Below are 21834 nucleotides of genomic sequence, written 5' to 3' on the forward strand. Positions count from 1 at the left end.
ATGTGAATTTTGTATAATATGTAACGTGCAACAAGTGTTTTATAACTTTCGTTATTATTTTTAGTAGAGAACCTGAGCTTGCTTGAACCCACTGTTCTTTCATGCACAGAAGTTTTTATTAAAAGGTCAGGCATAGCAATCGCACAAAGTTTGAACAAAAAAAAAAATCAAACTGGACATCTGTAGAATAAACGTGTTTATTTATAAATGAGAGCAAACTATAGATCCAGCCAGGAAAGAAATTTGATTTCTTATTTTCATATAAAAAAATCATACAAATTAGTATCTGTGTTACAAATTCTGAATAATACTTCATAAACATTGTTTGGATTGACAAATTGTGTAAACAACATGTACACATCAAATTATGTTTTGGTCATCAATGCTTTTTTTTGTCTTTTTTGTTACAACTTCTGAGGTGACTAAAATGCAAATTTACATGTTGTGGTATTGGTGTTTTTTTCATGCACACAGTAATCCATCATCGCATCACAAGTTATTTTTGATGAAGTCCAGTAATAGGCTGCGTTAATAAACTACTAACAGAATCTCGGCAGGTTTTTGTCAGTTTTAAGTGAAAGACAGTGATTCAGTGAGTTTGAATTAGGGCAGGGCAGAGCTGTTGTCTTTTTAACACCTTTGACATTAATAGATCTTATAATAATATGCTCAGTGCAAAGAAACATGGACCATCATCTGTTCAAAGAGATTTGTCCAAATGTTAAAAAAATGACATCACCATACAGAGAAGACTAAAAGGAAATATACAAAATACTTGAATCAAATTGTACTCAAGTCAATTTTTATAGATCCATTATTGTGTCAACAATTTATTTTCTTTATTAAAAAACAATTGTGTTGATTAAACCAACAAAAAAACATTTATTTTCAGGTTTTATTCATCTGCTTTTAGTTTGATTGTACTGTTTTTAAGGAATTCTATCCTTGGTGGTCCCATATAACACATAAATAAATCCTCACATTAAAAACGGTATTGCTTAAAGAAGCTGAACACATCATAAAAGTATTTTTCCCTTTTGGCTTATTTTAAAGATAAATAAACATTGTGCATATACATTAAACTGAGTACTCCCTTTCTTGATTCAGATATGTTTTATAGTGTTTGGATGTAACCATCTAGTGTATTCAGGCGTATGAGCATGGCCCAACTATGTGTACAGGGTGCAGATGAGGAGGAATTTCATTGCTTTCTTTGACTGCGTGTAATGGAAATATTAAACAGTGCAGTAAGTCCTGCAGCTGCCAAATAAAAAGTCACTTAAGCGTAGACTGCATGGGCCACAGCATTATGTAAATCAGAATGAATGGCAAGAGCTCATCTCGTCAAAGTGCTTTGTAAAAACACAAATGTCAAAAAGCAAGTACGTATTATCCACAGTTGACAACAGTCTTAACAAGGTCACCAGGACCACTTGTGAATTTTGACAGCGTGATCATACACTTACTTTTACTTTTACATAGTGACAGCTTCAACAGAACCAAAGTCATAAAATAGACTGTATAATAACTGTACAAACATTTTACTATAGTTATGCTGAAAATACAGTGGATTTTTAAAATATTTACAAACGCAAGGACGTAACTCCCTGCCTCTCAGCTCTTACACTTTACAAGAAACTCTTGGCAGTTGCTTTACATGAAGTGTCATTTTCCCATTGTGCTTAAGAGCTTTGTGCTCCAATCAGGCAAGCCGGTCCTGAGTCTGAGGAGCAGTCCACAAAAACAGCAACAGTGACAGTGAAGGAAAAATATAATGGGACAAAGGAAGAGAAGTAGTTTACAGACTGGGCTCCCCAAAAGTCCTCCTGCACTCCATGACCCCTGCTCCGGGGGGCCGGTCACAGTTGTGTGTCAATTTAACCTGGTTGGAGGTGAGGCGATCATATGCCAACTTGTACTCCCGGTCAAAAGCATCTGCAAAAAGGTTATGGTTAGTTAACAATGAGGAGGTAATATGGCACTGAAATGTATTTTAATCCATTAGCCTGGTGTAGTACGTATTTGACAAAGCAAGAAAGCAACTGTTCTGGTCTCTGTAAAGAAAAAGACTAGTCCACAGATTCTTTTTTAATTTGCAAATCAAGCACTAAACAGAAAAGTAGTAGTAGTCTAAAAACCAAAGAACTGTACAATTGTACTGATGAAAGATTAGGGGATCACAAAAGTGATTCATCCTGTGTGGGACATAAATGTAGTTTCGGCCAATCCATCTGGTAAATGTTGAGATATTTCACAGGGTAAATTTAAACTTTGACCTGCTAGAGGAACAGTCAACGGTAATTACCAAAGTCAGTACAATTCATTCTCTCTGGGCACAATGGATATCTGCCAAATTTCATGACAATCCATATGACAGTTATTGAGATATGTTTTGAAGCAAGCCTCAAACATGGCTAAAAACTAGACATCGATGTTTTGGACTTACTGATATTAATGTTGTTCTTTCCCAAAGCCACCAGAGCTAGGAACAATAAATCTCGGTACAGGCTCCTTTTTGAAAACAAAAGAAAAAAAAGAAGAAAACAATTACACTTTCCATTGATATAATTTTTCACACATAGCTTTATGCTAAACTCTTTATCTCCTCACCTCTGTCTTTTAAAACCCAGCTCTGCCCCCAGCAGCTGGATGATCTGGCTCATAGGCTGATAGACATCACTCTTCTTAATACTCCTCACGAAACTCTGCAGGAGCTCCACAGTGAAGAGCTGGCCTTCTTCACACAGCCCAGAGCGAACCAGGGAGTTTGCACCTACAAGGAACAAGATATAAAAGTCACCCTGATCTAAGGCTCGTTCATCTCCATCACTCCAGATCAATTCTGAAAGTGTAGCACTGATAAGGGCGGCATGACTAATAGGAGTCCTGAAGTGAATTATGCATGAGTTTCTAGCTATTGCATATGCATCATTTAATTTACATATAAATATCTGACCTTACTAGCAGAATCATTTTCTGAAAATAATGTCACCCTTTGAAACGTATTATACCTCAGTCTGTTAAACATTTTAGTGACTTACAGTGTGAGTTCCACAGGACGTAGCAGGGTTGAACTTTGTCTTTGTGCAGCTTCAGGTTGTCCCACATAATCCTCACAAGTACCTGCTTACTGTCCTCGGATGAAACACTCGGAGGAGTCTGCAAGGGTTGAAACATGTAGAAGATTAATCCCATAATCTGTATGTTAGAATTACTATGTTGGTATATCCATAAAAGTATTTAGTTTTCATTTGTTAAAAAGAAATTGATGAAGAGACATTCCTACTGAAAATTGGTTTTGTCTGTTTTTGAAACTACCACTAGGAGTCACCAAGGTTGGAAATTCTGTATACAAGGGAGGTCTGAAGGAATACTTTGAGAGTTTGGGGAATAAGTTTATTTGCTTTCTTTCGATAATTTGATGAGAGGATCAATGCCGCTCTCTAAGATCAGCTTCATACAGATGTGCGATATCAATATTCACATCTAATTCATGGGAAAAAAGTGGAAAATCCCCCAAATGTTAAATTATTCCTTTAAAACAGAATTAATAAAATGTCGGCATTGGTAGAAAATATAGTAACTACATGTGGGTGAGCTTGACATACACCTGCATGTTTACCTGGTCTCCATGGCTACAGTGCTGGGAGGCCAGGATAAGAGCTGGCAGGTTACTCGGCAGCTCCAGCCTTCTGAAGTACCACACGAGGTTCCAGAAGACGATGGGGTGTTGGTCGACGACACTCGGGGAGGACATGGCTTGGTCGCCCTCATTTACCAGCAGGCTCTCCAGCTCCTTCCACAGAACCAGGGGGCTCAGGTAGGGCACTGTCACCGGGGCCGGGACAGCACTCCCTTTGCTCCCCTGCTTCTGTGGGGGAGCCGTCGATGACTGAGCTGCACACTCTGCTTCAGACATGTTGGTATCAGTCTTAAAAGTCGGCGACGTGACCTCCTCTGTAACAGGATTACTTTCCTTAGAAGACCTGAGGAGAGACAAAGAGTGGATCTGTTTAAAGAGGCCACAGGGATAAAAAGATTTTGTGTCTTTTGAAAAAGTGCCAGACAGCCACTATAAAAATAGACATTCTAGCATAAGAGATCAAAGACACCTTACTGTATATTTTAAGTTAATTCAGCCCCTGATTAATTATTCAAAGGTTTTCTGTTATGTGAATATATACAGTACTATACTGGTCTATGTAAGGGGAGCATTTACCTGCTCTGTGGTCTCAGGTCTTTGATTTCCACATTGAGGAAAGGCAGGAAGGCTGTGCCGCAGAAGGGACAGGTGCTGTTGAGGTTAGAGTCATCTGCTGTCCAGCCAGCCATAATCTCCTCGTCATACACCAAACAGTCACATATCTTACAAAGCGAACAGCTGGACATCAACACCTACAACAGAAAGCAGCAGACACAGTGTAACACTCAGTCATGATAGGCTGAGTCAGTCTCCAGAGGAGTGACTGATAAGAGATTTTTATAAGAGAGTAGCCTTACCTCTACGGTGTAATTGGGAGTGGGCTGGAAGCGGCTGGTGTCGGGGGAGGAATCTGGAGTGTGAGGGGTTTTAGAAGCAAGTGCCAAACCACCTAGATACGATGGAGGGTTAAACAATTAGACCCTCAAGCCAAAGCCATGATTTAACACATCTATCAAAGATATACATGTCAGCATGTAATACAGCAACCCCTTCTTCAAAGTGTACAATCAGTGGACTTTTTTCTTCTTTGTTTTTAATGCAGTGCAGGTTTAATGAAGCTGTGCTTCACGTGAGTGTACATGCATGTGTGCATGTTTAGCATAGGGCCTGTGCCTGGGTGCAGAGCAGCCTACACAGTGATTCAGCCCTCACGCCTGCTGGCCTAGTTTCGCACAGAACACCCAACACTATCCCTTGCTGAGCACTTCTCTAACTCTAAATTTAGATCGTCAAGAAGTATTCTGCAGGGAACCAACACACCACTAACGTTTAAACTGCAATTCAAGGAGCATGGCTGTAAGCTATGGCTTTTGTCTTTTTTTTTGTCTAAAGAAAACATAAACAAACAACAACAACATAAAACCAAAACCAGAAGGATTATTCCAACAATATTGTTGGGCAGACTGATTAAAGGATGTGGAACAAACCAGAGAATGAGTTGTGTCTGAACACTCTGTTAGGGGTGCTGGGGCTGCCCAAGTTGGTATGACCCACAACTGGGCTCCTCCTGAATCGGGAAACGCTGCCGTGCTGGGGGGAGGTGAAGCCATCCGGCTCCAGACAGGATTCATGATCAAGCAGCGAGGAGCAGTCTGCCTCTCCTGAGGTCAGTGAGGATACACTAATTTGGTCACAGTTCCCATCCTGAAGGACAGGAGGAAGGAGAATATCATTGCGGAGGTAGTGATCAGCATTTATATTGTAAATATTAGTAAGGATAGTGATGCATCACCAACCTGTGTTAATGAAGTCTGGGAGGAAAGACGAGAGTAGAGGCGACTGGCCTTCTCAGCCACGCCCTTCCCTGCTGATAGGACGCTGCTCTTGAAGATGTCCAGTGTTGGGGTGAACAGAGAGTCCATGGAGAATGATGAGGAGGAGGGAGTAGGTGAGGAGGGTGACACCAAGGAGGAAGGCCTCTCCCTGTCTTTTGTGCAGACACCCAGAGGAAGAGACGGTGACGTCTTCAGCCTCTCCTTGGATTTCACAGGCAGTGTGAGGTGTGTGTTGGAGCGGAGTAGGGTGGGAGGTTGTGGGGAGGTGTGAGGAGATGAGGCAGAGCGAAACAGAGGGCTTGAGGGGTTCTGCAGGTCCATACTGGGTGTGCGGCTGCTCAGAGGGCTGTTGCCATTATTCATGTACATCTCAATCTCCTCAGCGAGGTCACGGCGTGCTGTGGGTGTGCTGCTGTTCTCCTGATCACACTCTTGTGCCGTATCTGTGGCCATCAGTGACAGGGGATCAAACCCTCTCTCAATACCTTTTCTCCTCACAGTCCCAGAACTACAACTGACACTCCTCTCTAAGGTCAGACCTGCCCACTCCACTGCACCGCTGCAGCTGACGCTTCTCTCCATCTGAGGTTTCTGTTTATCAGTCTCTGTCTCCTCTTCTTCTACCCCATGCAGCCTGTCAGCAGCTAGGTGATGCTGCTTTGTTGAGCCAAGGTGAGGGACAGTGAGCCTCAGACTTCCTTGTCCACCAGACAAGTCCAGAGACTTTGGCCTCTCTGTTTTTGCCAGAACTCCACACATCATCGTGTCACCAGATGGACTGGACACCAGCCTGTTGCCATTGCCTGTGACAAAAAACATACGTGGCTCAACATTCAGCTCCCATACAGTAAAACAAAGCTCTGTGGCTTTTATATACAATTATAATGGCCTCTTGATATTCTTCTTTATAAATAAAACCTACCTGCAGTGTCATCCGTTGATTTGCTTATAGAAGGAGAGATGCTGTTGACTGGAACCTCGATCTCAGGTGCTGCAGATTTAAATGACATCCAATCGTTAAGGAGATGGATCAAAATCTCTAAAATCAGTATTGTATTCCTGCAAAATCAATTACTACCACTACATTTATTATAGAAAATCATCAATTGCTGGAGTGCTGCTGCTTGTGCCAGCCTTAAGCTACTAGTCGTGGGTAAAGAAAGGTAGAACTGGCAGCTGCGTGGTTCCTTAAGGGACACCTGTTAATCCTAAAATATGGCTGTGTTGTGTTATAAACAATTAAACCTCTGATGCAACACCCACACCAATTAGTAAGGACTATTGATCACGAAAGCTGGAACAGAGATTGCATCTGACGCTGCATGTTGTTATTAGCAACAGAACTCAAGATAAATCCTCTCATGCTAACAGTCACTTGCTTAACATTCCTAACATTCATCCATCAACAGAATCTGTTTCTCTAAAACATAGAAATATAACAGCAAACGGATGGGTAGAGAATACAGTACACCCACACTGCCATATGATACCCCAGCTTGTAAAGCATTTATTTTGCTGCCAGTAAGCGGTGAATCACTCCTGGAGAAACGGTAGCTAAAATGTCAAAGATTAGAGATAGAAGCTAATCCATAACTCACTGGGATGCCTCGGTTCTTTGTCCTCCACTAGAAGAGTGTTGTCACTATCTCTGCTGCACATCCTCTCCTCCTCTTTGGATAGTGAATCGTAGCCTTGGTCTGACTGCCCACCTGAAAAAGATAAGAGGCTTTTCTTTGTATTTTTTCACTTTGCTTAGTGTCCTTTTTCAGAAAGAGCTGAGTGAATCAGAAACTAGCTTTTTAGTCTCTGTGGATTACTTTATATGTGACAACTGATCTGAGAGTTTATCTTCAGCAGAGCGCCTTAACATTCCCTGCATCTTACAGCACACAACACTCCCAGAATAGAAAAGCTGGAGAGGCAGAAGATGAATAGAGTTTTTGAAAACTTGCATCCTATTCACAAGGTCACACTACAGGAAAAAAAAATTAAATCTTCTCTACTGTGATTTATTGTATTCTCACAGAATTCATTCAATTGTTTGCAACTGAGGAATAAGAAACATGAGACAAGTTGTGAGTCAGATTCATGACCATGATATTTTTAGTGTAAGGTCTTTATCCTGTTGATAGACCACTGTGAGCCCTGGTGTTTCTACTGTCTACAGTACATTAGTAGAGAGAACTAAATTGGTTTTTTGTTGTTGCAAAAAGACAAAAATATTTGCATGATGCTACCTTTTCTCTTTTCTTATTCTACAGTATATGGACAATGTTTTGTCCACAAATGATTCGCCTTTTAATTGATACTTTTATGAGGAGCAAGTGCCACCTCTTGGACTCAGCAGTTATAAAAGTGGCATTCTTAGTGCCAGAGACTTTTGTTTCTTTCTGTGGGTGTCAGGTGATTGATAAAAAGTAGAAAATGTAATGACATCAAAAAACTATTTGAGTACAATGACAGCATCTAAGTAGAGATATGCAAAATTAAAGATTTAAGAACCATGTGGTCTGGAAATCAAATTGAAGTGAGATTTTTCCAGAGTGAAGCTGTGACATGAGGAGCAGCTGTGACACAATTAAAGGATGAAAGTGGAAGAGTTTGAAGAAGAAAGAAGCCTTTTCCTACCTGAACTAAATCCATCATCACTGGAGTCCATTTTAGTGAAGTCAGTGTCAAAGGAAGTGCGCTCAGCAGAGTCATTAGCACTGTCCAAACTGCCATGACTGACTGTGTCGAGATCACTGCCGTCTGAGGGGAGATAACAGAAAAGGGAGAGGATGATTAAAACAAATGAGAGTACTGACAGGATTATAAGAACAGAGCCGGTATAAGACAGTGCTGTAATCGTTATCATCCACTGCAAAGATGCAGGAATGCTTTGAATGCCACATAGCTGTCACCGTGATTGAACGACATAAAAGGATGCCAGTGCCAAAAGAGAATCAAAGTTTCACTTTTCTGTGCTATGTTTAGCTCAAAGGAGAGCAAGATAAGGGTTGAATCGATCACATTAAATTGCACATTTGCGGTTCACCAATTGTAATTTCACCGAATCATTTTTCACTGAAATAAATAAAAGGATGATGCTTCTCAACATGATTACATTAACATTTTCTTTGTGAAGTGAATGAAATCAAAATGAACTTACAACAACAAGGTTACAGTATTTGGTGTTAAGCATGATGTTTTCATTACAGCCCCTCACTCAGCATGTCATTATGGTAATGAGAGTCTAACTGGGCATTGGGGGCTGGCATCATGAGCAACCTGTGTGCTGTGACTGCTGGGCTGGGAAGGGGAAACCTCTTCACTCTGTTTAATTAGTGACATTAAAGAAATGCGGCTTGGGAACGATATGTGCTGGAGGATGGAGTTGGGATGAAACTTTGTATTAGACTGGGAAAGAAGCCTTGAAGAAACAAATGCTCCCACAAGATTACACTCACTTACGTGTTTATTCATTAATAAGTACAGGAAGTCATTATAATCGTATATTTTCAGAATCACCTTTACTGAATTTGTACGCGACTGAAAAGTAATTACCTTTGAACTTAATCACAAACAACTTAAGACCTGGTTAGATTTGAATGTAAAACAATGACTACTGGTGTGGGTTTTAGTATTTGCAGACAGTGTGGGAGTGCAGGATATACTGTGTCAGATACCGTTATCGAAACGTTATAGCTAAGAAATATAACTTATAAATATAACTAACTAAAAAAAATGAGTGATGACTGTGATGGCATATTTGACCAGATGTTTGTGGAAGTATTGTATCAGTATCAGCCTAAATTAACACGGCAATTAGAGGGTACCAGATATCGGGTAGCATTAAAAATGAATACAATGCATCTCTGTGTCTGGACATTAGTATTCTAGTATTCTATTCTACCAGATGACCTCCGGGGCTAAAAAATTAAGCCAATGTGGAAGTGACCAAAACTGCAGTTCTTTGTATGGCCACTTGAGAATCGTTTCAAAAGAGAGTCAATCCGTGATTCTGATTCTTACCTGAAAGCTGAGCGTCTCTGTGTGGCGTCTGTTGTTTTCTTCCCGCTTGCTTGAAGTGGAGCACACCTAGGATCACATTCCTCAGCTTTCCCCACAAAAAGTAGCCTCCTCTGGTGGTGGAGGGCCAGGTGCTCTCCAGCACCGCCTAGAGCAATCAACATGTACAGTATGTGGTCATGCATTTTCCGATTTACATTCAACTGGTGAATTTAGAGCCAGATTAGCTTGTTTATTACTTCCTTGTGTGTATGTACAATACATACAAAGACCACGCACCTTGTTGTAGTACCCATAGGTGATGGCATTGGGATGAACTCCAGCTTTCTTCATCTCAAACAAAACCTTGACAGCAAGGACAGGCTGGCTGTACTGCCCACACAGCTGCAGCAACACACGGTAACACACCTTGGACAGAAAGCAACAGATTTACAAATTAATCTATACAATTAAATATGTATATAGTGGCTGTCTTATATAGACAATCATTTATACAGTTCCCCACCTCATCTGGAGCCTGTAACTTCTTGTCCTGCATCTTTCTCAGCACATCATATGCTGTACGCAGAGCTCGCACCTTTGAGTGGCAGGTACCAACGAACCCTGGTAAGCAGATGAACCAAAGGCCATAGCAGTGGCTCAGTAGACACTTGGACCACATTTGAGGCATAGATGAATAGGTTTTGGCCATCCTTTGAGCTGATTTGATCTCCTGAAATAATAAAAAAAGATTACATTTAGAGATAATTTATCAGCCTTTCTCAACCATATTTGCATTTTGCATTTACATCTGTATCTATTTATATCTGTATCTATAATTATGAAGAATAAATACATACACATACACAACATATTCATGTTTCTCTTTTATATGGTTTAACATTAGAAAAAGCCAGTAAAAGATAAAAAAAAAAAAGGGGAAATGAAGGTCTTCATATTTGGTATTTCTAATACAATAAATCATCATTCACCTCTAAGAGTCTATTTTTTAAGAAAATATCACTACTCATTAGCTGACCTGTTTAGAGCGTCTGAAGATGGTCGTAGGGCTGGCTGGGCTGCTGTGGCGTGAGGCCAGGCCTGCTGATGGAGGATTTGGCCCCTCCAGCGGCTCCAGAAGCTCAGCATTCAGTACAGGGAACCCACAGTAGCTGCAGAAAGACATATAATCATTCTTATACATATAATCACTCTAACATATAAACCGACATAGGCGTCAAATTCACATAAACACTGGCAAGCCAAGGGACATGGACAATAGTTGCTTGAGCACTGACATAAGAATCCAAAATATGATGCGTTCCACCTCGAAATAATCACAAAGCCATAAAGCAGTGACAAGGCAATTTTGTATGTCTGTCCTTCGGTGGAAGTGCTCTGAGTGAAAGAGAGAAACAACCTGTCTTGTATCTATCGTTAAGATATTGATCCACAGTGGAGTACCTATAGCACAGAGGATGCTCTTCTCCCTGTGGTAGTGGAGGCAGCTCTGGAGGGTTGATATAGACCGTGTGCTCACTGCGGTGTGATTCATCCAGTTCGATCAGTCTGGTTTCCTCTGGCCGCTCACTGTCCATCTGGTTTTCAAGAGAATAACACATTTGTAATTATTCTACCTTCTGTTCGTTCCTCATAGGTTTGCTTTAAACACAAATCTATAGATACCAATGGTGCCTAGGGGCTCATGGGATACTGTGAGAACCTCAGATCATATCAGATATGAGGGTCAGTGAGGAAAAACAGATGTCAGCAATGAGTCCATCGCCATCAGAAATATGGCCTATGTCCCCACTCCATTTATCTAAAGGGCACTGTCAATGCAAGGGCTCCTATGACTCCCACAACACTAAATGAATCCAGGCTGCAGTGACCTGGAGAAAAATGGTCATGTTGCTCTAGGGGCATGGAAACATTAAACTGTATTGAATTGGCAGCAGTGCTTGGTATTAAACCAACACATTTCCTTCAGCTCAGAAATAACTGACTGATCTGCTGTATGGAGTGTAAAAACAAGTGTAAAAAAAGAAAAAGAAAAGTGTAAAAAGCTCCACTGCCTTCCCGCCGGTCTGAGAACAACAGCAGTAGCACTGTGTTGTGTTGCATGGTAAGATTTGGAAGTGGCAAGCCATGTTCTATTTTAGATCGAGCACCATCTTATCTCAGACATGAGCTTCACAAAAAACCTTTAATATTATGGCAGCGGCTAGATAGCTCCCCAGTGCTACTGCGTTACAGGGTTTGTTCCAGTCAGTCGAGTGGATGATTCAGTCATCTAACTCTCACTGACCTATTTGCCCTCGCTTCGATTCTGCTCAGTATTTCTCCGCTTGTTGCCCTTCCTCTTACACCCAAGAGGTCTTTCTCAATCACACACTCTTTGTCAACATCAGCAGCAGTGACGATGAATGAATCAAGCTTCCACTTCTCAATAATAACCGCAACAACCGCTCGTACAGGAGCTCCCACTGTTCATGCAGGATGTAAATGTGACTTGCTAGTTGCACAAGTTTGCAAGCACAGAGAGGTTTTTTTTGGGAGGAGCAGGCGATGTTTTGTGTTTTTTGTGTGTGTTAATAAAAGCTGTCCAACCCCCAAATGACTAACGAGCAGGGCTAGTCACTCACAATATTTCAACCCCTGTCTTTGTCTTCCCTTTGTTATTCTTTTGTTTTAAATTTCGGGATAGTCAGGATAGTGCACAGTCATCTCAATGGAAGGCAAGCACAAATAATTAACTTCAGAGTCTCCAACAACTCTACATAACCTACTGTATCTGTGTGGTTCCTTTTAATGGCACCTGGTTGAATGATGCAGATTGCTGACATAGGCTGACAGCTAATGCACATCCTCACATTCCTCTGCACTTTTAGCTCCACTCTATTTTCCCCTCACATTGATTTGACACACACAAAACACTCTGAGCTGAGTGCCACACTGAGAACAATGAAAAACTCTTAACTTGGGATTCTACTACAGCTAAAAAAGGGAGAAAGTGTGTAAAAAAAGAACCCTCACAAGCATAAAAGGTCTAAATTGTGAGACAAGCACTGGTAGCTTACCTTGCCTCCACTGGTGAATAGCTACCAGGCAGGGGTCATGATGAGATACAGCAGCAGCAGAAAAGAGAAAAAGACAGAAAATCAAAGAAGAATAAAAGGACAGCAATAGAAGTTCCAAAAAAAGGAGACTGAGAAAAGCACTTGATTGAAAGAACATGGGGCATTAGAGATGGGAAAAGCTAGTGTTGACGTTAAAAAGAGGCTCAATCGAGAGTGTTAATTACCCTTTGTTTATATCTATTCATTCCAGTTATTTGCTTATTAATTCCTTCAAATTAAGCCAAGACCTTAATAAGACATCTTAATTAAGGGAACAGCATGTGATTAATCTTCCCTGGAAATGCCTCAGCTTGCTTTGTTCCCTCTGCAAGAAGAGGGTGGAGGCCAGACTAAATATTGTTATTGGAGCATTTGTTCTTACACATCTTCTGATAAATTGTCTCTGACACAGACACTCCACGTAAAGATTAGTTGCAAACCTCACCTTATCAACACACTCATCAAAGAAAGCCAGGCTGGCATCTTTATCACTGACAAAGGAGCACTCCTCTATGAAACGGCTGAACATTTGAGTCTTGGCCATGAGGGAGTAAAACCTCTGGTGGGAGCGGTCTCTGCTCTTCAGGAAGCCTATGAAGCCAAACATATTATGTAATGAAAAACATGGTGAGCGGGCATTAATATTGGATTACAAAACATTCACTTATCAAGCTGTTTCAGAACATTTGCGGGGTTAACGTGCAGACTTAACCGACATTTACAGGAAATGAATACTGCGGTATGAAACAATTTGTTCTCTGCTGCTCCGCTTGCATAAGAACACACAGGGACATTGTGCTATTAATCATGGTGGTTTCTATGATTTGTCATACAAGCCCAATCACCAAAGCCTGGTGATTGGGCGGTGATTGAGGCCTTTCTGTGATTGCATACAGTATAATTGCAGACTGAGATTGAAGTGTACCTTGGATGTCGAAGAGGGAGCTCGCATCGGTGGTCTTCTCAGAGGGGGCTTGGGTGATGGGCAGAAGGTAGGAGCGGTAGCCTCGTAGGATGGCCGCCATGAAGCGCAGGAAGGCCTCCTGGATTTCCAGCTCCAGAGTGTGGAGGCTTTTCCCACCGTTGAGCTCACTGTCAGTTACCGTGTGCTCCATCTGCACATCTTCACGGTTCAGCTGACCACCTGTGAGCATACAACAGGTGAGCTGTAAGTTTATTTAGGACTTAGGTACTTTGGTGCTTTGAGCTAAATGCTGATGTCAGCAAGCTAAGAAAAATGCTAACATTTGGTAATTAACAATAAACACAAAGTACAGCTGAGGCTAATGGAAATGTCATTTGTTTTGCAGGTATTTGGTCATAATCCAAAAAACAAATTAGATTTTTAATGATGAAGGTGGATGAAAAGTGAAAGGGATCACTAGATTAGGCTAAAGTCCAAATCTAGAGTACTGTTTAGAGCAAATTTAATAGGAAACCGTCCAATAGTTCTTACTATTTTACTGAAAAACAAAAGAGGAAAAGTCACGAAAAGTCAGGGTCACCAAAGTCAGTAGTCTTCATCCTCTTAGGACCATGAAAGCTTGTACAAATATCCTCTAAGGACCAAAACAGAGGGCTGTCACTGGCCAAAAGTAGACCACCTGACATTACATAATTTTCAGTTCAGCCAAAATAAATTGTGCTAGCAGAAAACATCAAAGGTAAATATTAATCTGTCGCAATCAAAGAGCTTTTTTCTAGGTTGGGATTTATATTGCATCAAAGTTTACATAAATCCATGGTAGAACAGAGATACAGATTTTTCTGTTTTTACTGCAGACAGACCATAATAGACCCTGAGGCATTCAACCACATGATATGCTGAAATTTGAGTAAAGGTGCAAAAGCAATTCTGGGAATCACAGTAAATGACTGAGCTAAGTGTCTGTATATGAGGCAGTAGTGGATACAGACAAGACTATACTTTGGGATGCACTAAACATCAAAAGTTGGTTTTGTATAACAGTGTAAGTATCCAATGAGTTTCCTGTAAAATAGACTGTACAGGCTGACTCAACAGACTCAAGTAGCAGGCATAAATTATTCATTAAACCACACATAAAATGAAACAGCATCAGACTGGACTCACCCTCAGTGAGCTGCTGATAGAGCTTATGCAGAGTATTCAGAAGATGTTTGCAGGCTCTCCTGGGCAAGATTTTCCACGTTAAAGCTTTCTTGTCGTCTTTTCTGAAAGTACACCATATGGTTTTCATTACACGGGAGGATAGTCAACAAACACTGCAAAAAGATTTAAGGAGGGAGACAAGTACACTGACACCAGCACTGACAATATAATCTCTCTGCAAAAAACTTTTGGATTGATGTTGGACGGTTACCCAGATGTGCATTTGTGTACATTAAGAATATTTCACATTCTAGCTCAAATCATTACATAAGAGGCTTTCTTCGACAGATACTGATAACCTTGGGAAGGACTTCTCCCATCAGACCTATAAAAACCTAAACCATATAAAGATTATTTTTGGCTGTGTGTCTTAAAGTTGAAGGTGGCTATCTATCTCAGAGCAGTTGCGGTTAGAGGTCACTCACTGGGAGATTGTGTTGGTGTCCAGATCCACACAGCTGATGTCAGCTGGGGGCACATAAAGGTCAAAGTATCTGGAGTCCACACCCACAATGAAAGGGCATGGTGCACTGAGCACACCGGCCAGTGCCAGCGGACACAGAGGGATGTAGGGGCACGGCCAGTGGAAGGGGAAAATCATCTGAAAGGGGGGATCAATACATTAAAATATGGTCGATACATACACTGTCAGAAATATTTTCTTATTTCCTCCTCTTTTTTCTTTTTGGAGAACTTCATATGCACATTTCTTTGAAGAGCATTTTTCATAGGTAAATGTTGTTTGAACATTCATAATCCAGAGGGTCTTCTTTGATGTGATTATGTCTAGTTCATTGACCCCCTTGTAGTTATAATCACATTAGAAGACACACTATTTAGTGGCATTATCAGGAAAAGTGGAAAGTTAAAAAAATAACAAAAGACTTACAGACACGAGGGCCTCCGTAACACTGGTGAGCACAGCTGGACGCAGGGAATGAACCAGGATCTTGTGCTCTGTGACAGCCAGCACCAGCAGAGTAGCTGCGTTCTTCGGGCCCAGATTCAGCAGTAACGTGGAGAGGCTTCCACCACTAGACAGGCAAATAAAACAAATGGTTCCAGATGAAGACTGTGAAGTACAGAATGTCTTCATGTTTTGCATATTATTGATGTTTCTCTACCTGAGAGGTAGTGGAGAGGACACAGGTTGACTCAGTATCAGGCTGTCATGTGGAGACAGCTGTGGGAGACGCACAGGAGAGCGTTAGAGCGTGTTAAAGACATTTATGTCAAAGCAAATAAAACAAGCATACAGAACTGAGGTCATTACTTCACTCATTTAAGCTCACCTGCACTAGGATGCGTGGTCTCTGAGTCGAGGGGAACGGCACATTTTGCATGAAGTGAGAGATGTGCCTGTGAGTAAAAAAAAAGAAAAAAGACTTGAATCTTTGAACCAGGATGACTGAAAGACATCAACAAAGAAAATTAATCTGTTAAACATTGCTAACTTTTCAATGGGCACGGCATGTGGTCCAGAGATGGAGTATCGGTAGAGGAAAGTGAGAAAGCTCCTGAAGGACTGGAAGAAGGGCCAGTGGGAGAGCAGACAGATGCTCTTGTTGCTGTAAACACTCCTGGTCCCATCAGGTCCAAGATCAGAGCTTGGCAGGCTGAGCTGTGAGCGCTGACGCTCAGACAGGTTCTCCTCTGAGTAAGGCTCATAGAACTGGATGGCTGCTCCGTACACCTGCAAGCAAAAGGATCACAATGTAAGTGGGATGGTTTGCATAAAGAATTCAGTTCATGCACAAGTACATATACACAAAGACTTGTTAACATCCTGACGCAAACTTTATAAAGACACAAAGCACAAAAGATCCTTTGAAAGAACTTATTCAGGTAAGCTATTGTGGCGGCTCCACTAGAGGATTTTCATCATAATAAATCAGCTAAATCATACTCAGACCTTTGAAGTTGTTCCTTCCAAACAAATAAATACATAAATAATTTCAGGTATGAAATACCAGGAGACCAGTCTTCAGATTACAGTTTGCAGGGAAGGAGTGGTCACTTAGGCATTCAGCATTTAAAATGTATGCACCAGCCCAAGTGATCCACGGTTTTTCCATTATTCAAAAGAAAAATATTTTATGCCGCATTGCTTTCAAAGACTTACAGCCTTTTAGTATTCAAAACACTGCCTTTAGAGCATTTTCAATTTCAGTCAGACTTTAGAAGTTGATTAAGATCGTTTGGTATTCTTCGGAAAACTACAGTTCATCAACAAGCTAATCCATAAGGGATACTAATGCACATAGAGAGACAGAGGGGGGGGGATTAAGTTGGAGAGGCTGGCTGAAATTAAGCAATTAAAGGAGAATTGATATTTTTAAGACCAGACAACTAATGCCAACTTGGGGGAACCGCTTAATTAATCATTATTGATGAAAATTAGCAGGTCTCTGAACAGAGTGTTCAGAGACCTGTTTATGTTGGTTGTTTCCATGGCAAAATCAGTATGTATGTGTGTAGATTTGTTTGTTTGTATGTTGTTTATGAAAGTTTATGAAAAATCATCATGGTTACTGGTAAGGCTAATGTAAGGAGGTGGTTTACCTTTTCTCCAGAGGCACCTGTCAGTACAAATGTGGAAAAAACAGGCAGGGAGTGTTTGGTGTGTGCCGGCCAGCACTCGATGGTTGCCCCCATGGGCAGGCAGAACATAGGCACAGACTCAGGCAGTGGGAAGGACTCGTAGTCCTCTTCAGGGTACCTACACAGCAGACCTGGACACAAATACACACAACACAGTCAAACACAGTGGTCACAGCTCAATTACATGTTCATTTACAGGCAGAATAAAACTGACATTTCCCCAAATCAGATTACTTGAGCATTCACTTTGGCTCATAATACAAATCCGGCACACCACTTTACCTGCTTTGTATGCGATTGTGTCAGCTTTAGCCAGGGACTTCTTATAACAAAGGTAGACTGAGGATCCCCACTGGAATATAGGAAAAGACATTGTAGATCAATCAAAATCTGCATTATTCTTACAGACGATAGAGATAACATTGTGTTCTCAGAGCTCTATCCCACCATGCTGCTGTTGAGGTTCTTGTCCACCTTGCAGAAGGTGTGAGGGGGCATCTCCCCCTTGCCAGGGATGATGATGCAGACATCAGTGACAGCCAGCGAAGTGTGGGGCTGGCTCTTCTGTGCACGGCGGTACGTGATGTAGATGCGTTGGGATGACGAGCTGCTGATGTTGGCAGGGCGACCTGAGGGCGTGGTCTGGACGATGTGACATCCAGGCTTCAGTTTCTCTTTCCACTCGTACAGAATCCTGAAATACAGGGCTGACTTTATATATTGTCCTTTTGACACAAGACATTCATAAAGAAAAATTACTCGAGTGATCTGATAATATATTAAGATTAGAGGATGTGTTTAAGAACAGATTATAGTGACCCAAGGCAAAGGAGTGATTAGTGGTGCCGGGTGAGTAATAGGTCAGTGACTGAGGATTACTGCTTACCCAAGATCTGTCAGTGGAGGCTTATCTCTGCCTCGCTTGAAGCACAAGAATATCTGCTGGCCCCTGAGGCTGGCTCCATTGAGCTCTGCAGAGAGACCTGAGGGGGTGCTTTCAACACAGGTGAAACCCGGAGGTACCTCTTCACCCAGGGAGCGGATCACCACAGCTACGTCGGTGATAGGGGCTTTTGGTGTTACAGACTTAGGACCGGCATCATCAAAGTGGAGCTCATCCTCCAGAGGCTTGGACGAGTCGGTGAGGCCGGCAACCACAAAGTAGTCGGCTACACGAGGCCCTTTATCCTCCATCATTTCCCATTCCCACACTGTGGGCTGATAAATAGAGAAGGGGAGAGAGGGGGAGGACTTCCATTATGCATATTACTAGCTGTAGTCGATCTTAAAATCAAGAGAAAATGGGCCTTTGCCATCAGGGCACAACATGGCAGAGTGGACTAATCACTCTCTGAGCATGCTGTATTAATTGTTCAATTGTTGCAGTAAAAACAGAAATAGACATTCCATGCAGTATGTTAAACAGACATAACCTACATTACAAATTCATACTATACTGAAGAAACAACAGAATATAATGAGAACATCTGGAAGCATTTAGCATGCCTGCCCTTCCTGTCTGCAAAATCACCATATTTCAACAAGAAATATGGGAGAGTTTAAGACCAATGACCTTGCTATATGCCATAACCGATTGTATAAAATGAAACACATGCCTTTCCAGAAAAACAAGAAAGAAAAATGTGCAGAAAGGAAAAGTACCAGAACTATAAACAAGCATTGGGAAATGAATAGAGGGTGCACTGGAGTGCAGCAAAAAGCTTTTTCGTTGGAGCTCTCAGCGAGGATATATTCAGACGACATGCATTCTGCGCTCAACAATGTTATGAAAAAGAAAGGAATAGAGTGAGCGCCTGTGAGTCAGCTTGTTATAGCTTTATCACAAAACATGGAGCCCTGGACGCCCTCTCAGCACTGGGCCAGCTTATTGTGCTTCAGCTGAAGAGTCTGCTTTATCTCTCTCTGCAGTTCCTCCACACTCAGTAAACTGATAAACAGCTGCCTATTATTTTGCCCACTGGGATGTGAAGGGAGTTAGCATAAAGTAGTTCCCCTCCTCTGTGCTGGATATGTCACTGCTAGGGACAATGACACACAAAAATCTGTGACCATATCTCACCCACTTATAGGACTTTGGCTTCCACTGGCTTTAAAGCTATTGGATATGTGTGCCATTCCCCCATGTGGCCCAGTGATGGGACAAAAAGCTTAGCACTGCTTACAGGCTTAGGATGTGAAACTCACTGCTGACATGAGATCACGGAAAAAGGAAGATAATCTATAGTAACAAGCACATTAATGAGCCTATACAAGAAAGCAGAAGACCAACCGAAACAAAATTCAATCAAATATATCACATGAGGGAGAGTTGTCTTTTATATTATGACTCATCATCACAAGGTGGCTCACGGCCTTGCAGTGTTTTGTCCTACACATGTTTATGAGGGTTTTCACTGATTGGCTGAAGGCTGTTTTGATGTTGAGTTATTTGTGCTCTGCAGTGTTGATCCTTGTGGGTATACCCAATGACTCAGCAAGCGGTGTCTGATCTCCTTCAATACTGGAATGTATTCAATGACAAAATATGTATACACTACAGTTGCACTTCTGAATAAGAGGATTGATCTTTTTTCCAAGTTGCTTCACTAGTTTAACTTTTCTAGCACTTTGACAAGTCACGTCAAAGCATTTTTCAGTCAACTAGAAAAACTTCCACATCGAAGGATTAGATTATTATATAGCCTTTTTGACAGCTGCCAATGCCTGCAAATATGCCACATCTCAGACTGCTTTCCAACCAGAATTCTCCATATCCATGGTATCATTTTGAGGTAATATACTATTCAGATAGAATTAGGGTATAAAGAATGAAAATGAAGATACATATTTTCATCGTAATCTGTCTACAATCCATTTCATTTAGTGACCTAACAACCAAAGAAAGTTTAAGGCCAACATGTGTTTGTTAAGTAGCTCCACCTCTTCTTTAATGTGACACCAATCTGTAAAATGCCTGCTCTCAGTAGATATTGCACGAATGCAGCTAAATATACAGCCTGGCATGTAATGGCAGATGTGTCGTATAATACAGGGAAGGTTCAGGATTAAATATAGATGTAATCTCCAGTTAAAACTATGACTACTGCATCATCTGTGTCTATTACTCCCCCTCTCAACATGGCACAGAGCCCTAAAATAATATCTAATCCTCACCGTAGCAACAACGTTAAAAGTGAAACATTTCTCACTCTGATGCTGAACATTGCTCTGTTTAGATACAAACCAACTAATGGGCTGTGACGTTACCACAGATGTACAGAAAGTGTGTGAGACAGCCTGAGAATAAAATGTTCAGAACAGATTTACCCCTAAATATATTAATGAATATTTTTCCATGTTATTGGCTTTTTCTTGTTCTGACCTGGACGCTATTACACATCATCTCACTTCACAGTGAACAAGGCTGTCCACAGTTTTTACCTTTTTTCCCAGCAAGAGTTTTACTTTGTTCTCCATTAGTGTTGATATTTCTGGATGGGCTGTGCTACATTAGAAAGTGTGCTAGCCTTTTGCTGTCATGCATTGTGTGATTTGTTTAGTTTGTACACAGAAACCTGCTTTAATGACAAAAGCCTATAAATAAACCTGACCTGAATGGACTTTATATTTCATTTTCTACATATTTTCAACTCTCTTCCTGCTATCTCACTTATCGTAGGCAAGACTGGAAGTGAGTCATGCCAGTCTCCACAGAAACTGCAATCTTTTTCATTCACCACAATTTTCGACATAAAAGCAGCACAAAAAAGGACAAAGCGGATGTCCTCTTGCTGTTAGCTCACAAGCCAACTTCCCTATTCACATCCACTATTGTTTTTATGAGTCACCTCAAACCCTCAGATTTGCAGAGATGACAGATTGTCAGCAATGTGTTTACCACTTGAGCCACCCAACATTTTTATTTCACACAAGATTTTCCCCACACTGACTGTTCTTCATATCTTGTATCTGCTCGCTGCAGAGTTTAATTTAAAATGTGTTTATCACTTTAGACCCTTTTGTTGTAGTTCAAGCTGACATTATTGGTATCTGGGGAAACCTTGGAGTCTTGACTACAATCTGAAGTAAATTCATTTGGATTTTAACAGTGCTTGTCCACACAGAACTTTGTTTGTCAGGTAAAACAGGCTCAATTTTGACCAAACTACAAATAATGAAAACACGTTCATTATTTAAAGTTTGAACAGTGACACAATATTTTTAAAATGTTGGCTGGAATGAGATCAATTTCAATATGGAAGTTATGACAGGAACGTTTCTCATTTTTTTTCATCCATGCCTTTTGATATTTCATGCAAGGAACTTTTATTTTTCTACATTTACTCAAAACAGTCTTTTTGCAGGATTTTGATATTAAACCTTTAAAAAATAATTGACATTCTCTCTACATTATGCTATTTACTAAAGGGATTTTGACGTTTGCTTTGAGCTTTGTTGCTGTAATTATGGCCCAAGAGACAGAGGCAGTGGCTGCTGGACAGTCAGTGTCAGGCT

The 21834-nt window shown here is 41.1% G+C and overlaps 1 protein-coding gene across 1 annotated transcript; it reads right to left on the bottom strand.

Moving 5' to 3' along the window:
- Positions 1 to 1798: 1798 nt before the first annotated feature.
- On the bottom strand, positions 1799 to 18516 carry dennd4a (DENN/MADD domain containing 4A; the record flags this gene model as incomplete). The annotated part of the gene is made up of 30 exons (XM_083916185.1): positions 1799 to 1935; positions 2447 to 2511; positions 2611 to 2773; positions 3042 to 3159; positions 3623 to 3986; positions 4220 to 4395; positions 4501 to 4592; positions 5131 to 5347; positions 5440 to 6281; positions 6401 to 6469; positions 7077 to 7187; positions 8107 to 8229; positions 9493 to 9637; positions 9769 to 9897; positions 9995 to 10201; positions 10508 to 10640; positions 10933 to 11066; positions 12549 to 12569; positions 13033 to 13178; positions 13513 to 13731; positions 14680 to 14780; positions 15144 to 15319; positions 15608 to 15752; positions 15843 to 15901; positions 16011 to 16077; positions 16173 to 16411; positions 17281 to 17450; positions 17602 to 17671; positions 17767 to 18013; positions 18206 to 18516. 30 exons carry the CDS (start codon positions 18514 to 18516, stop codon positions 1799 to 1801), a joined length of 5196 nt encoding a protein of 1731 aa, XP_083772311.1.
- Positions 18517 to 21834: the final 3318 nt, after the last annotated feature.

The sequence above is a fragment of the Echiichthys vipera genome (assembly GCF_963691815.1).
Source record: "Echiichthys vipera genome assembly, chromosome: 7".
Lineage (NCBI taxonomy): Eukaryota > Metazoa > Chordata > Actinopteri > Perciformes > Trachinidae > Echiichthys > Echiichthys vipera.